This window comes from Scleropages formosus, chromosome 5 (genome assembly GCF_900964775.1).
Source record: "Scleropages formosus chromosome 5, fSclFor1.1, whole genome shotgun sequence".
Taxonomy (NCBI): Eukaryota; Metazoa; Chordata; class Actinopteri; order Osteoglossiformes; family Osteoglossidae; genus Scleropages; species Scleropages formosus.
Window position 1 is genome coordinate 37,881,172 of NC_041810.1, and position 16,870 is coordinate 37,898,041.

At 42.0% G+C, this 16,870-nt stretch overlaps 1 protein-coding gene across 2 annotated transcripts; it reads right to left on the reverse strand.

The window, feature by feature from the left end:
- Positions 1–534: 534 nt before the first annotated feature.
- fam219b (family with sequence similarity 219 member B) lies at positions 535–10,379 on the reverse strand. 2 transcript variants are annotated; one of them, XM_029252051.1, is made up of 6 exons: positions 10,189–10,379; positions 8,482–8,596; positions 7,863–7,956; positions 3,628–3,705; positions 3,444–3,492; positions 535–1,966 (listed from the first exon to the last, which is right to left on the reverse strand). In XM_029252051.1, the coding sequence occupies exons 1-6, from the start codon at positions 10,225–10,227 to the stop codon at positions 1,817–1,819; spliced, it is 525 nt and encodes a 174-aa protein (XP_029107884.1). In that variant the 5' UTR covers positions 10,228–10,379; the 3' UTR covers positions 535–1,816. The 2 variants fall into 2 exon arrangements, with proteins under 2 accessions (XP_029107884.1, XP_029107885.1); XM_029252052.1 differs by lacking the exons at positions 535–1,966; positions 3,444–3,492; positions 3,628–3,705 and adding an exon at positions 5,986–6,325.
- Between the last annotated feature and the right edge of the window lie 6,491 nt (positions 10,380–16,870).

Sequence of the window (16,870 nt, forward strand, 5' to 3'; positions counted from 1 at the left end):
CCTATAAGCCAGTGCATTATATATATTTATATATATATGTAAGGCTATATATTTAAAACTTATGTTTACATTACAAAGCTGCTGTCATAATCCTTCAGCACCCTTTTAACTTTAGACTGAAGTGAGATTTCTGCTTTAGAACATGCTCCTGGACATTAACCTAACATCTTAATGAACCGTGTCAGCTCCCTGCTATTGGAGTTTGCCCAGCTGCAAAATTTCATATTTTTATATCAGGCCATTTCCTTTAGCCATTTGCTGACCATGTACTCGACATTCCAGCGAGCCCAGTATTGCGTCAAACTGCATACCACTCCTTCTGAATTATTACCTCTGGGTTCCAACATTACAGCTGAGAAGCTAGCCAATCAAACCCCTTAAACCTACTATCAACAAAGAACATTGTGCATTTAAAAAACCCACACACAACATATATTCAACCATACAGAACTTTATTAAAAATAGCAAATTAAATAAACTTCAGTAACAAGCTATTGCATTTAGTAACATTTGGTGAAAACAATACTTTATATATATATATATAAAGAAAGATTGTCTAGTTAGTTGCATAGTTCAGTCATATTTAGTGCAGTGTGGCGCTGCTGGCACTGTGAGATGAGTACAACCTTTATATACCAAGAGATAAACCAACACAGACTCAGTTGGTGACCATCAGAACACACAGCTGCAATGTTTTTACTACAGAAGTCAATGTAACCCTTAACATTGGTTTTTCAATTTTAATAGAAATATTTCAAAGTGATTGCTTCTGTCGCAGAGTGCTTATTCAGCCGATAAGGGATCGTTACTGTATAGCCTCTACTTGCAGTGGTATCTGGTTGCATCTCCAGTGGCACCTGCTCATTGTGGTCACATGGAAGTGTAATGTAGGAGGAAACTCTCCAACACTCCTTGAAAATGCATGCAAGTCATACTTGTGACAATAATAAGAGCAGGTGCTCGAGAAGGAGCACACAGCGTATTCACGTGAAAAATAGACACCTTTGGTGTGAAGAGGCAAAGTGTATGAAAGTTAGTGTTTGTTTTCGTGCACATGCACACACTAGCTCCTAAGAAAAGACTAGGAACGGCTCATGTAACACATGGACTGCACGCACTGCACACGAAGAATACACACATAGCAGTAGAGGAACAGGGGCAGGGGAACCTACACCTGCTGTCACTGGACTCCTCTCCTGGGTGGAGGTTTTCTCCGAGTTTGCCTTTTTCGAAAAGCAGAGAAATCCCAAATACCGTCAGTGCGTACTATACCTCTGTCTTAGCAGGTCAACTGTACAAGTTAAATGTACACATTGGACATAAACTGGTCTTGCTTTTCCTTCCTGGAAATTAAGAAATTCTCCAACATTTCATAAGTACAAGGGGGTACAATAATGCCAATAGTGCTGTCTTTCAAAATGACAATGTCTTGTGTTGCTCAGTTTTAAGAACGGTTGTTTTTACTATACTGAGGCACCACATTTGCCCTGTCGAACACACTCCCATATCAGGGAACGTAATACATACAAAAGAGGTAAGCTGGAACACCATACTGCCAGATGCTTACACTGTGTACTTCAGTCATTTATTATCCTTAAGGGTAAACAGACTGCTGCACTAACCACAAACTGATCAACAGTGTCAAAACCCCCAGTTATTAGGCTAATGTCCCCGACAAGCAGGCAGCATGGTGGCAGCAGCACTCTGTGCTACAGCACAGTTCAGGATCACTCTGGAGAGAGGCACGCAGAGATAGGGTGTCACGGTTGGGTAGGAGGGGCACAGCACCAGGAAACCTGGGAGCTGTTTGCTATGGTCACTGGACACAGCAGGATGGGGTGTTCGCACAGCAACACACAGGGGAATTCATGGCCTTGGGGGGAATGAGGTCCAGGTCCTCATCATCTGGGATTTCATCCAACCTATAGCCATCCTTCAGAAGCTGCCTGCTGAGCTCTGGGTGGACCTGTGTGTGGAGCAGGGCGAGAGGGTGTTACGGAGAATGACATTTTGTTTTTATAAAATACCAGAATTACCATATTTTAAAAACACCAGCATTAAATTTACACATTTTGCTGATTTTCTCCAAAGTGACTTACAGTGATTTCCCATTTACAGTACTGTGCAATGATTTTAGGCAGGTGTGGGGAAAAATGCTGTAGGGTTAATAGTTTATCAATTAACAAAATGCAAAGTGAATGAACAGAAAAAAATCTAAATCAAATCAATATTTGGTTTGACCACCCTTTGCCTTCAAAACAGTGTCAGTTCTTCCAGGTACACTTGCACACAGTTTTTGTAGGAACTTGGCAGAAAGGTTGTTCCAAACATCTTGGAGAACTAACCACAGTTCTTCTGTGGATTTAGGCATCCTCAAATGCTTCTGCCCCTTCGTGTAATCCCAGAGAGACTCAATGATGTTGAGATCAGGGCTCTGTGGGGGTTATACCATCACTTCCAGGACTCCTCCTTCTTTATGCTGAAGATGGTTCTTAATGACTTTGGCTGTAGGCTTGGGGTTGTTGTCCTGCTGCAGAATAAATCTGAGGCCAATCAGATGCCTCCCTGATAGTACTGCATGATGGATAAGCATCTGCCTGTACTTCTCAGCACTGACTCATCAGTCCAGAATACCTGCTGCCACTTTTCTGCACCCCAGTTCCTGTGTTTTCATGCACAGTTGAGTCGCTTGGCCTTGTTTCCACGTCAGAGGAATGGCTTTTTGGCCACAATTCTTCCATGAAGACCACTTCTGACCAGACTTCTCCGGACAGTAGATGGGTCTACCTGGGTCCCACTGATTTCTGCCAATTCTGAGCTGATTGCACTGCTGGACATCATCTTATTGCAAAGGGAAGTAAGCATGATGCGTCTTTCATCTGCTGCAGAAAGTTTCCTTAGCTGACCACTGCACCTACGGTCCTCAACCCTGGCCATTTCTTTGTGCTTTTTCAAAAGAGCTTGAACAGCACATCTGGAAACCCGTGTCTGCCTTGAAATTTCTGCCTAGGAGAGACTTAACATTTCTGTATTTGAAAGTATTCTTAGTTTAACAGCAGTTTTTCACACCTGCCTAAAACCTTTGCACAGTACTGTATGTAGCAGGGTTATTTTTACTGGCGTAATTTAAGGTAAGTACATTACTCAAGGGCACTACAGCAGTAGGCAAGATTTGAACCTGCAACCTCTGCATCCGAAGGCAGCAGCCCCCACCAGTCTGCTATCAGCTACCCCAACGTGGATTAGCAAGCTACAGATGCAGAAATATTTGAAATAAAGGGATGGAGTCCTAACATTTACATGTGGACACACACTGTCACTCTGTCCTTACTTCTGTATGTGTTGTAGCTGAAAGAGGAGTATTTTAACTCCACTTTCCCTTGGCTAGCAGTGTTGATGTTGAAGAAAACGTGATTGTTCCCTATCAAAGTGCATATGCTCACCTCAGATGAAGAGTAACCAGAGGAGTACTGAGACTCCAATTCTCCGTCACTGTAGGGCAACAATGCAACCATGAGCTCACTACAGTGCTCTAGTACACAAAAAAGACAGACATCCATTCCAGAACAGCTGAACATTTGTCATCAAAAAAAATCTATGCTCCAGGAAGCAGTGCTTGGCTCTCACCTGTCAGAGTCCAGGGACACCAGTGTCTCATCAGGCCTCTGGCTGAGAGCAGCGTAGCCCTTATTGAACTTCACGCTCCTAAGAAAGAAAGAAACAAGACTGATATAGCCCACAACCAGTCACATTAATGGGAGCCAACAGTGCTCAATTTATAAAGTCCATGCCACATTTGACTGTTTAGTAGTCCCATGCACAAGAGGTCTAAAGTCAATAGCCTGGAGGTTCTGGGTTTTGGCTCCAATGTGGTGGAATGAGCTTCCTGTCTCCCTCAGAACTGTTGAATTCCTGTCAAAATTCAAACGGAGACTCAAAAGATCTCTTTGAATCCACTCTCTCCTGACCTATCTGCTCCATAAACCTCCACTTAATATGGGGCAAAATAATTGTTTTAACTATGAAAACAACCTAACAAAGCGCTTATATGGACTATCTCATCAAGTTCAGTAAGTTTCCTTCTCTCCTGGAGAGGGTCATGGTGGTATGAGGCTGAGCAGCACAGCCCAAACCTTCCTTTCCACAGCCACAGTCTCTGGCTCCTTTTGGGGGATCCTGGGGTATTCCCAGGCCAGCTGAGAGGTATCGCTTCTCCAGCATGTCCTAGGTGCTTTGGTAGTATGCGTAGTAGTCAGACTGCTTATATCTACTGGTACTTTTCCATCTCCCACAACAGCTCAAGATCCTTCCCCTTCAGAGGGGTGACATTCCACATTCCCAGAGCCTGTTTCTCACAGTGTAGTCTGGTCTAGTCTGTTGTCCATTCGGGTGCATGCCACTCATACCTGTCACTTGGCTGACATTGCACTCGACTCCCATCCTTCATCTTAAAGGTGGGGAGTCCACAAGATGGTTCCACATTGCCATTTCAGACAGGGTCCAGCCTGGTTATGTGGGGAAAGGTCATCCCCAGACTTGGCTCCAGCGATGGGTTCTAGCAACCATAGTCTGGGCAAGATACACTCAGTGATCTCCTGTGTACTCATAGGGGTCTTTGTGGATCACTCTTTGTCTAGACCTGCCCCCAGATCCGTTTGCCAAGAGAAACACTACAAGGAGCACCAGACTCCAGATGACACGGCTCCGAGGTTCACTGGGAGAGACAGGCACCACCATGCCAAGTGATGATCCATCAATGGGGCCAATTCGCAGTTAGTGGGTAAATAAGTTGAGATCTGACTAGCGGATTCAGATCTCTAGGTCTTTGTGTCCTCCAGTAGCTGAAATGCTTCAGTAAAAATATATGGGAAATACTGTTCTGTATGTCATTAACTTGTTGAAATATCAGAAAACAACACAAACTTGATAGAGTTCCAAATGTCATGTTCTTGAGTTGAAAATAGCAAAGAAAAAACTAGTAAACACTGATAGTAAATACTAGAATGGATCAAAATATTTTATTGCCTTACTGTAAGTCACACCTGGAATAAGTACCAACACAAGCTAATATGGGAGCATTTTTCTCCATTTGACAATGGATTCATCAGTGTAAAGGAAAAACCTGGGTAATTAAGTAAAAAAAAATTGTGTGCTGCAACTCACGTTTTCATTAGCAAGCTGTGAGTACATGGGTGGAGTAAATCACAGAACGGATTTCTCTACTCTGGATCATTAAAATGTTTTGCAGTTGTTTCATATGTATCGACTGCCCTACTGAGCTACTGTATGTACTGGATTTTCATCTGGTCCTTTCAAGAAAAAACCCAAAATGGTATGCGCCCTTCCCTAGAATTAGAAAGCTAAAATTGTTCATTGAAATCCTTTAAGGGAAAATTTATAAATTTGAACATCCATTAACAAATATTTGACTAAAATGTCAAGTGGAGAAAAATGCTCCCACATTAGCTTGTGTTAGTACTTATTCCAGGTGTGTACATTCAAGTTTGGCAAGCGTAAGGAACTGAGCGACTTTGACAAGGGCTTAATTGTGATGACTAGGTCAGCGCATCTCCAAAACGACACGTCTTGTTGGGTGTTCTCCGTATGCAATGGTTATTACGTACCAAAAGTGGTCCAAGGAAGGACAACCGGTGAACCAGTGACAGGGTCATGGGCACCCAAGGCTCACTGATGCGCATGGAGAGCAAAGGCTAGCTTGTCTGCTCTGATCCCAGAGAAGAGCTATTGTAGCACAAATTGTTGAAAACCATAATGCTGGCCATGATAGAAAGGTGTCAGAACACACAGTGCATCACAGCTTCCTGCGTACGGGGCTGCATAGCCACAGACCAGTCAGAGTGCCCATTGTGACCCCTGTCCACTGCCAAAAGCACCTACAATGGGTACGTGAGCATCAGAACTGGACCATGGAGCAATGGAAGAAGGTGGCCTGGTCTGATGAATCACATTTTCTCTTAGATCATGTGGACGTCCGGGTGCGTGTACGTTGTTTACCTGGGGAAGAGATGGCAGCAGGATGCACTATCGGAGGAAATCAAACCGGCGGAGGCAGCGTGATGCTCTGGGCAATGTTCTGCTGGGAAACCTTGGGTCCTGGCATTCATATGGTTATTACTTTGACACGTACCACCTACCTAAGATTGTTGCAGACCAAGTAAACCCCTTTATGACAACGGTATTCCCCCATGGCAGTGGCCCTGCCACACTGCAAAAAATTGTCCAGGAATGGTTTGAGGAACATGAGAAAGAGTTCAAGGTGCTGACTCGGCCTCCAAGTTCCCCAGATCTCAGTCTGATGGAGCATCTGTGGGATGTGATGGAAAAACAAGTCTGATCCATGGAGGCCCCACCTCACAACATACAGGATGTAAAGAATCTGCTGCTAACGTCTTGGTGCCAGATACCACAGGACACCTTCAGAGCTCTTGTGGAGACCATGCCTTGACGGGTCAGAAATGTTATGGCGTCACGAGGGGGACCGACACAATATTAGGCAGGTGGTTTTAATGTTGTGGCTAATCGGTATATTTACATAACACACTCAGAAGGACGTACAATATGAAGTATACAGTCAAAGGAGTGAAATGCTGTCAGAAGAGGGGAGTTGGAGTCTTTATGCCAAACAACAAAAACAATAAACAATTCTACTTTTTTCTGGTGCATCTTTTGGATTGTACAGGTTTTATTCATAAAAAGTTTTAAAAACAGGGAGCAAATCAAAGACCAGGGACAGATAAACCTTATTTGTAAAAACTACAAATTTTAAAAGAACTTGTGGAACAATAGACGGCTTACACATGTACTCACTGTTCCACAAATTTTCTGCGGACACTGGCATTCCAACACGGTTTCCAATTCAACTCAGCCTGTGTCGACTTTGCACGCAGTTGAGGAAATGTGTGTGCCCAGCATCCTGTCTAGGGCGTACCCTGCCTCACTCCCTATGTTTACAGGATATGATCTGGACTACCATGATCCAGCAAGGGAAAACAGGAAATTTATAGGAAATAGAATGGCAAAGAAGATATCATTTACAAATATATAGGAAAACATTCTTAACTTCAAAAATATGTAACTCAAATGTTTACAATACAAGGAGCCAGTATATATAAATACTACAAAAAAAAAAATCAGTATAACATCAAAGTCACACTAATTCCAACAGCGGAAGGAGGAAAAATCTTAGTGAGTTACTCAAAAATACAGGTAAGGCCGCTGCATAAAGCTGTCATTTCAATGAAGGTTTTTACACCTCCAGCTACAAATTGACTTTATGTAGGTAATTTGCCATTCATGAATTTTAAGCACTTTCAAAGAAAAACTAAGGAAGGTCTTAATTAAATTGTTACTTTTTTGCTTTCTCCCTTTTTTCCCCATATGCTAGAAAGGTCTACAGGAGATGCACTTAATGAACAAAGCTGATGGACAGCCATAGTGCTTTAACTCGCTGCTTTCACAGTCAATGCACGTAGTGGATTACAGCAACCCATAATGTTCCCTTCATGGCACACACAACTCCTCAATAAAGCTGGACTGATGGTCTGTGTTTTCAAAGTCAGACCATTCATTCAGATAAAAGCAATAATTTAAAAATGTATTAAATATATATTTTACAGTCCACAAGTGCATGTACTATAAAACAGATTCCCAAGTGAGTTACTACAGTGATCAACACCTTTCTCGTGATGCCTGCAGTGACACATCTTGCTATGGGGGTTACTACAGTGACAAATTATGACTCCAGGGTTACTATAGCAGCATACATCCACAACACCCTTGGTTAACCCACTGACATAATACTCCCTAGGGTACAAGAGGTGCACCCACTGCTTCCTCCCCACCTCTTGGCTCCATGCCTGGGCTGCTGTAGCACTATCCCTCCGACAGTCAGCCCCTTCTTCTTGAGGACCTGGCGAGCCATCTCCCTGTGCCTCTCTGGGGAGTAGAGAGACAAAAAACACAGTAATGCATGTCAGCAACAACCAATAAAACTGCTACAGCTACACTAACGGACAGTTTTTTCTTCACAGAGTGCAGGAGACTGCTTTAGGAGGCTAAGAACTATTTCTTTGTGTTTTATTTTTTTTGTGGTTTTATCAGTATAAATTTCATGCCCGCTGTAGCAAATCTAACAGTGCACTCTGTTTGCATTTCGTTAAAGCTCAGCCTTAAAAATCACACAAAATGTACATGGGGTAATTAAGGCAGGTATCACATGCATATCAAATGTGGAAGTGCTGGCTAGGTTCATAAGGGGAGTAAATAAGCAGTATAAAAAAGAAACAAACAACCCTTCCATCTGCATACTGTCAAACCGCTTGATTTGTTACTATTATTTCAAATCATACAACTGCTTTCTCATCAGGCTTATGGTTTCATTCCAGATTTATAACATACAGAAGCATGCGTGTCTGTGTTACTACAGTACCATGTGTATGATGCACGCGCCACTGTACTCACGCAGTTTCAGGTGAATGGCAGGGGCTTTGGACATAATGTATGGGCCTCGCTTTTCCACCGGCCTCAGTCCTGGCTCTAAGGTCTTAGTGCTACTGCTGGCATTATGATCCAGACCCTGGGGTGGGGAAGAGTGAACAACAGTGACTAAGGACAATCCTTCCTAAGTCTCAGCCTTGGCAAAGTGACATATCTTACGTACTGAGTTCCAAACACATAAAGTAGATTCAAATTCAAACTAGTGGACATGGTACAAGGCATGCAGCAAAAAACATGTAGCTCATGCTACACACACTTAGAATTTTCCACAACACTTAACTTATTCAGCTGCACTACTTTGTTATTTTTCCTGAGGTAGGAACTGCTCTCTGCATTTTCCAACTCACAGGATATTATGGGATATGGAAACTGGACTGTTAAATATACATTATCTTTGGTCTCCATTAAACTAAATCAGTACATCAGGAGCCACAAATAATGTACATGAAATGTGTGTGTATGTGTATATATATATATATATATATATATATATATATATATATATATATATATATATATATATATATATATATACACACACACACACACACATACACACACACACTCTCAGCTCTGCCTCCATTCCTCAACATTGAAAAAGGGTTTCAAAACATCTTATAGGTCCACTTCTCTCCTGTTGTTCCATCTATTGCATGAACTTGCACTTCATTAAAGTTTTGTACCGTGTACCAATTCTATACGCAGCTACCTATGTCACGTATGCTGGTTTAAATGGTGGAATCAGACAAAGTGACAATACTTTGAGATGTATAGCTAATATCTTTCCATCTCTTGGCTCCTTTGATTAGTTTATTGTACATGGGGGCACAGTGGTGCAGTAGGTTTGGCTGGGTCCCACTCTCTGGTGGGTCAGGGGTTCAAGACCTGCTTGGGGACCTGACCCACCAGAGAGTGGGACTGGCATCCCTATGATGGACTGGCATCCCATACTGGGTGTGTCCCCTCCCCCTCCAGCCCTGCACTGCCGGGTTAGGCTCCGGTTCACCGCGACTCCACTTGGGACAAGCAGTTTCAGACAATGTGTGTGTGTGTGATGTGTGCGAGTTGCACATCACTTTGGGGAAAACAGCAGTTACTCATGACACATTGAAAGCTAGCCAAACGAGAAACAGCCTGCACCAACTTTCTTTGGATATACTGATACTGACTAGATTCTAGGCCTGATCATGATTCATGGTGCAGATTTCTTATAACAAATTAAATTGCAACTGATTAAATGATGATTGATTGATGTTTCTTATTTGTGTGAAGAAAATACCTCAGTCAGTGTCGGTGTATTACGTTGGTCAGAGTTGTTGACTTTCACAAAGGGAGGGTGGGCTCTTAGGTGGGAGACGGATCAGTTATATCATTATTATGCCACAGCCTGGTTCAGCAGCTGTTAATGGAGAGTTTGGTGCTGAAATAAAAACCAGCGACGGAGTCCGGGACTGCGCGATGAAGAAACACACTTTGAACGGTAATTTTTCGGGAAAAAAAAGTCACACACTATGCCGTATGCGCCCTATATGTATAAGCTCCACAGGAACGGTCGGATCTATTTCACACACACAACAAATAAAAAATATAATACAGTGGTCGAGGCCTTAGCTCTGCAATATCGTACTGAACGGACGGAGTCTCGGAGAAGCGGGCTGTCTCGCTACGCACCGAGGCCGCGTTGGGCTCGTCTCGCTCCCGCTCCTCCATGGCCGCTCTCGCTGCTCAGCTCAGAAAAACGGCCGCTCTGCTGCCATCGCCTTTATCCGATACAAGCGCAAAAATGTCACAAACCGACCAGCCGTTTCTCTCCTGATTACAGCAGCACCCTCTCGATTGGAATGGCGGGTACGCCTGGAAAACAGTCGTCACTTCCTCTAAGCAACTTCCGGCTTTGCGTCGCCAGAGAGTGAGCGGCGTTGTCCGCGAGATTGGTGCACGTGAGGGGAAAATGTGGAATCACTTCGCTCATGTAATTCTTCTTGTCACTATATTTATAATGCGAAGTTTAACGCGTGAGCGGCGGGTTGCGTTGCTGAGAAACGCTAATTTCCGTTACGCTTAAAGTTCAAAATGAAGACCCAGCTCTTCAAGTTCCACGTCTGGGAAAACAAACTACTAAAACTAAGCACCTGACCAGCCTAGCTATAGATGTTGTTTATCATCCATCTCGGGTATCTTTACTGTACCACAATCCTTCTTTCTGTGGATGTGTTCCTGTAAAATCAAATTCTTCCTTTTTACTTAAAACTACATGATGTAGAGTAAGGGCTCTTAGTTAGAATCCAGGGATTCAGGTCAGCAGAATGCAGCAGGCAATTAAAAATATATTTAAAATATATCTGACATTGACTGGTTGGTTATTCCACAGTTTAAGGGCCTTCTGAATACATTCTGAGGGAATTCTAGGTCATACATTTAATCTTAATACTGCTTCAGTTGTAATATCCTTAGGAGAAACATCTGCTGATTCAATTTGTTTACTTAAATGTTTTGTTTCTCTATTTTGGTCAAAGCACATGTGATAGTTGAAACTTGAGTGAAATTGTAATACAGGAAATTCTTTCTAGAATTTTTGTTTCAGTTTTCAATCCAGTTGAATTTTTTTGTATAGAGCACCCTCCTCACCAAGGTGATACAGAATGCTAAACAAAGTTCCAGGGAAAGATTCTATACAGAGTAGCAACAGTTATAGTTCACTTATAAGGATGAGACAGATGGCAGCTGAGGAGAGGAAAACATAAACATTTCTAACTGCAAAGAAGGGGAGGGGGGAAAAAAAATCTCTGTGGGTCCAAGTACCGATTATTGCCCCTCCTGAACTTTCTAATGTATTAGCAGGGGACCTGTGTGGACATGTCTAGAATAAAGGGCCTGTATGACTATTGGGCAGAGATATAGTCCACGGAAACTAAGGTATTCAGGTCCATGATTGCTGATCCCAACAGCTGAGGTAGGCAGTCGTCAGTTCCAAGAAAACTCTGTTTTTGGAGAAAAAAATGAAAGATTTTCCCACCAACACTAATCTGATTAATGAGGTTATTGGGATATACACTGAATGGGTTTTAATGGGTTGGTGGGTAAATAAGTGCAAGGAGCTTAATGATATCTTGGAGAAAGTGTCAGCTAAATGAATGAATGAATAGTACTTAATTGTGATTTACTGTACATTTACCTTAATTCATGGTTATGATGGTTGAAAATGTCAGTGTGATAGAGAAGTAGTAAGAAGTACACAATTGGTTTTATATAATTTGGAAGATTGCATATATGATTATATTATATAATAATATACAGTGCTGCTTGAAAGTATGTGAACCCTATAGGGATGGTCATTTTTCTTGTGTAAAATAAACTTATAAAATCTAAATGTTAGATCTTAAACATATAAAATTAATAAATAATTATGATTCACACACCTGATTCTATTTACGTACTCTGTTTAACCAGTGCAGTGGGGTTCATTTATTTGTGCACCTGCACTACTTGCATGTTTCTATGACACACAGGATTTCCTCTAAAGCAGCATGTGGAATTGGTCATTACACACCTATTATGTCACATGAGAGAGAGTGCTTCTATTAAGGGACACAGGAAGTTTATGTGCTTTCAAGTGGAACTGTAGATTGGTTTATATAGTTTGGAAGAAATGTGGCTAGAATCCAGTCCTGTTTTTACAGTAACACTCATCAGTTCTGTGGTAATGTAGCAGTTAATATAATTATTTATCCAGAATATAGCCAGATTGACACCACTGACACAAGAATCTGATATTAGCTGTTTTGCAGAATAAAATACCCATCTTGGGTATGGAATGACAATGTAACAGGCAAAAATTACATTGTATGAAATAATGATGCAGTTCCTACAAACACAGCCATTGTAACTTTTTTTTTCTTGTACGTGACCCTGATATATGAGGACTGAATATTTAATATTACATTTAATATTAGTTAATGACAAATATTAAGATTTTCGTCTGTTTTCAATAACCTCTTGTCCTGAGTGGGGTTGCAGTGATCTGGAGCCTATTCCAGAAGTATTTGGCACAAGGCTAAGGGGGGTACACCCTGGACAGGACACCTGTCCATTCAGGGTAGCCACATACATGGACACGCTAAGGGTTTTTCAGCATCATCAGTTCCCCTGAATGTCTTTGGACTGTGGGAGGAAACCAGAGTACCTAGAGGAAACTCACGCAGACACAGGGAGAACTGGAAAACCCACGTTCTCTCACACTATCTGGGTGCTGTGAGGCAGCAGCACTTCCTGCCTCGTGACCGTGCCACTCAGTAATATGAATGAATATGTAAATTAAGAAATAATTAAAGTTTTGCAGACTATTTAACATATTTTCTACCTTTGTAAGAGGTTTCAACACAACCGAACTTGTAAAGAAAGCAAACCTGTATTGGTCATCCTCCAGCCATTTGTTCCCTGGCTCCTCCATAAATATTGTGGTTGATATGTGATCTTTCACTGTTCTTTAACTTATTTGATTAGTTTTTTTGGAATGAGCTCTATGGGTGAAAACTAACTCAATGGCATTGGAAGCAGGTCTCTGGAGTTACAGTTGAATTAATAATTAATTGGCAGATCAGACAAACCCCTGTTCTCTCAAATGGCCAGCAGATGTCAGTCTAATCGGATGAGTCGAGGGAAACTCATGTCAATCCTCCATTCTTATTAGGCACTGCCTCCAATAAATTCATAAATAAATAATATTTTGGGAACTGGGTCACATTAATAAACTATCTGCTTTGATTTTGTAATGCACATAAATGAGAAGTTTAATGTAGCAACTCCACAGGGGACACCCTGCAGCTCAGTTCAAGGCTTATCCTCCCATACCAAAGGGTGGAAGTCACCACTGAGGTTTGATATTGGATAATACTCACACATAAACAATATTTATGTACAAGCATATTTAATTTAGCCCTGGAAAATTTCAAAACATGTTCGTTTATTCATTTAGCTGATGCTTTTCTCCAAATCAACTTGCAGTATTAATCTACATTTATTTACCCCTTTGTACAGCTGGGTAATTTTTTTTTTTTTTTCCCTCATGAAATTTAGGGTAAGTACCTTGCTCAAGACTACTACATCCCAAGGAAAACATTGAACCTGTGACCTTTGGGTGCAAAGGCAGCAGTTCTCAGCACTAGGCTACCAGCTGTCCTGTGTGATCATGCAATTAAAACATTGGTAGATGGGCAGCACCACTCTGCCTCCTCACAGTGCCTAAGGTGCCTGGGTTTAGGTTTGAATCAGGCTCGGTCTGTGTGCAGTTTGCAAGTCTTCCCCATATCTGTGTCAGATTCTTCTGGGTACCACAGTCCAAACATATGCTATTTTGGTGAGTTGGTGCTGCTAAATTGCCCACCGTATGTGTGTGTATGTGTGGGTGTGTGGGGCTACCTTGCAATGGACTGACATCCTGTCCAGGGTAATACCCCTGCAGCTTTGTGCCAAGTAACTCCAAGATATGGTCTGGCTCTCTGTGAATCTGACAAAGACAAGCAGTTAGTGAAAATGAATAAATGAACATTTACAAAAGATATACAACACATTTACTTGCTTTTACTCATAAAATAAAAATATTTTTCAGCTATATTCAGGGGTTTTGTGTCAAAGCTTGAAATGGGTGCCTGGACTAAATATTGAATTCTGGTTCAGAGAACTGAAACACATGGGGAGGAGAATCTCCATTCTCTGTCCTTACATTTACATTTACATAAATTCATTTAGCAGATGCTTTTCTCCAAAGCAAAGTACATCCCAGAGAAAAAAACAATAAGTGCGTTACATCATCAGATGGAAAGACTTGGATGCAGACACGTGATTCTAAAGTACAGTTCATTTGTCAATATCCACTATATGAACCAACATACGTCACGTGTTGCTGCATAAAGGTTTATTGATTCAATGACAATTTCTAATCACATAAACATTTACACCTTTGTCGTGCACTTAAGAGATCAGGGGAGATGGGAGTCCGAAAGAGGTGACCCATCTTAAATGTAGAGAGAGATTTAGCAGTTTTGAGTGTGAGGGGGGCATCATTCCAAAACATTGGAGCCAGAACCAAAAACCTTTGTTTTTTTGATTTTGGACCTTTCATGTGTGAAACCACCAAGCAGGCAGAGGTGGAGTAGCGTAGCAGTCTGGTCTTCATTACCACTCACAGTCCTGCTGGCTTCTCATCAAGGTTACTGTCCACTCAGATCAACAACAAAAAGTTGGACATCATAAATTAAAAGTCACCATGTGGGGTGCGTGGCAGCTTCAAAGCATGCAGGCATCACACATCCAAAAAAGCAACGAGTTCTCTCCTGTGTCCCCCTCCTTAGCTTGAGCTTCAGCATCCCATCTGCTTCCCATTCATGATGCTCTGGTTGCTCCCGGCAACAGAAGATGGAAAACAGAGCCACTAGAAGCAGGAAACTTGGAGGGGCAGTGCTGGCACTTCGTTCTCAAGAGAGTAACCCTTAGGGTGTGGGTCACTTCACAGCACAGAGTTTGAAGGAGAAATTCCCCGGAAGTGTGCGGTGGTTTGCAGTTAATGAAGAACTATAGAAAGGGCAAATCATAATTACTTTCACTTCGCTTCGCTGGTCTGTGGCTCAGTAATAATATATAGCTGTGTGCCTCCCTCCTGTAACATTGGAATGACTCTTACAATAGCTTTTACTGGATTGAGTGCAGTAAAATACCACGTTCAAGGGAGTATAGCAACACCTGTTGCTCAACTTTATGGCCCAAGAAGTTGGAAATTGCAATGTCCCCAAAACAGAGTAAAGCACATTTCTGTTTTGAAATGTAATTGTAGGCAAGATCAGCAGGAGGCACTAAGCTGTAGATGTTTTCATGCTGTCAGTTTCTAGCTAGTTGCACCTGGGAATAATGCAGGATCTTCATATTCTTATCTTTTTGTAAGATACATTTATTCATTTTTAGTAGATGCTTTTCTCCATAGCAACTTTCAATGAACTCTCTGTAGTGTTATCAGCCCACACACCTTATTCACCAAGGTGACGTACACTGCTAGATTACTTACAATGGGTCACTCATACATACATCAGTGGAACACACACTCTCTGTCACTCACACACTATGGGGGAACCTGAACTGCATGTCTTTGGACTGTGGGAGGAAACCAGAGCACTCAAGGAAACCCATGCAGACACGTGGAGAACATGCAAATGCTACACAGACTGAGCAGAGATCAGACCCACATTCTCTCGCACCATCTAGACGCTGGAAAACAGCAGTGCTACTCTCTGTGCCACTGTGCTGCCCTAGACATCAACCTAAGTGGATCCAAAGGCAGTTTATTTGCAGTGATAGAGAAAATTCAGGCATTTCTCAATATACAAAGTGTTTTTATCCAAAATTTTTTATCACAGCTCTTGGCTTTTGGTACCCAGTTTTTGATTTCTGAAATGAATATTCAGGATTACAAATTTTATCCAAAGCAATAAAATAAAATTCCAATAAAATTTGAAAGTCACTCGTCATGTGAGTGAAGTGGAAGTGCAGTAATGTACTGTAGTTGGCGCTAGTGTACCATCAGCTGTTACCTGTTGGTTTCTCATCTTGTGTTCACTTTGTTTCTATGCGTTTGTGCAGTGGCAATGCAAGAATGACTTCCAAGCCTTCTCCTTCCTCCACCCCCCACAACTCACAATAAACAATCGTTCGTCTCTTTTTGAGTAAAGTAACAGTTCTTTATAGTTAATTGCCTTGATTTTTTTGATTTTAAATTGTTTTCTGCACAGTGAGTGCAGTGGTGCAGCAGGTTTGGCTGAGTCCTGTTCTCTGGCAGGTCTGGGGTTTGAGTCCTGATTGGGGTGCCTGGCAACGGATGGACGTCTCCCCCTGAGTGTGTCCTCTCCCCCTCCAGCCTTGCGCCCTGTGTTGCCGGGTTAGGCTCTTCCTTGCCACGACCCCTCTCGGGTCATGCAGTTTCAGACAATGTGTGTGTTTTCTGCATTTATTTTTGCACCTATTATATTATACTCCTGTACTGGTTATTAAGAAAATGAATTTGTTCCCAAAACATACTATTCAGTTCAATTTATTTTTATAGATCACTCTTCTCACACAATGACACAGAGCACAGGCACTAAGCTGTAGATGTTTTCACGCTGTCAGTTTCAAGCTAGTTTGACCTGGGAATAATGCAGCATCTTCATATTCTCATCTTGTCTAGAAAACAACCTCTGGTTCAAGTGTCAGTGGCTGCCCACCCCTCCTGGGCATTCTAGATTAAAAAAAGATTTACTCAGTTTACAACTAATAATAACATTGTAGCTGAGTGTTAACTTGATGTTCCAGTTTACAAAGGTACATC

Bases quoted from the DNA above. Each gene is read 5' to 3' on its own strand.
- fam219b (XM_029252051.1), bottom strand. From the start codon at position 10,227: ATGGAGGAGCGGGAGCGAGACGAGCCCAACGCGGCCTCG. The intron at 7,957-8,481 runs GTGAGTACAGTG...TCTACTCCCCAG, and splicing joins TGCCATTCACCTGAAACTGC to AGAGGCACAGGGAGATGGCT. The intron at 1,967-3,443 runs GTGAGCATATGC...CTCCACACACAG, and splicing joins CTGGTTACTCTTCATCTGAG to GTCCACCCAGAGCTCAGCAG.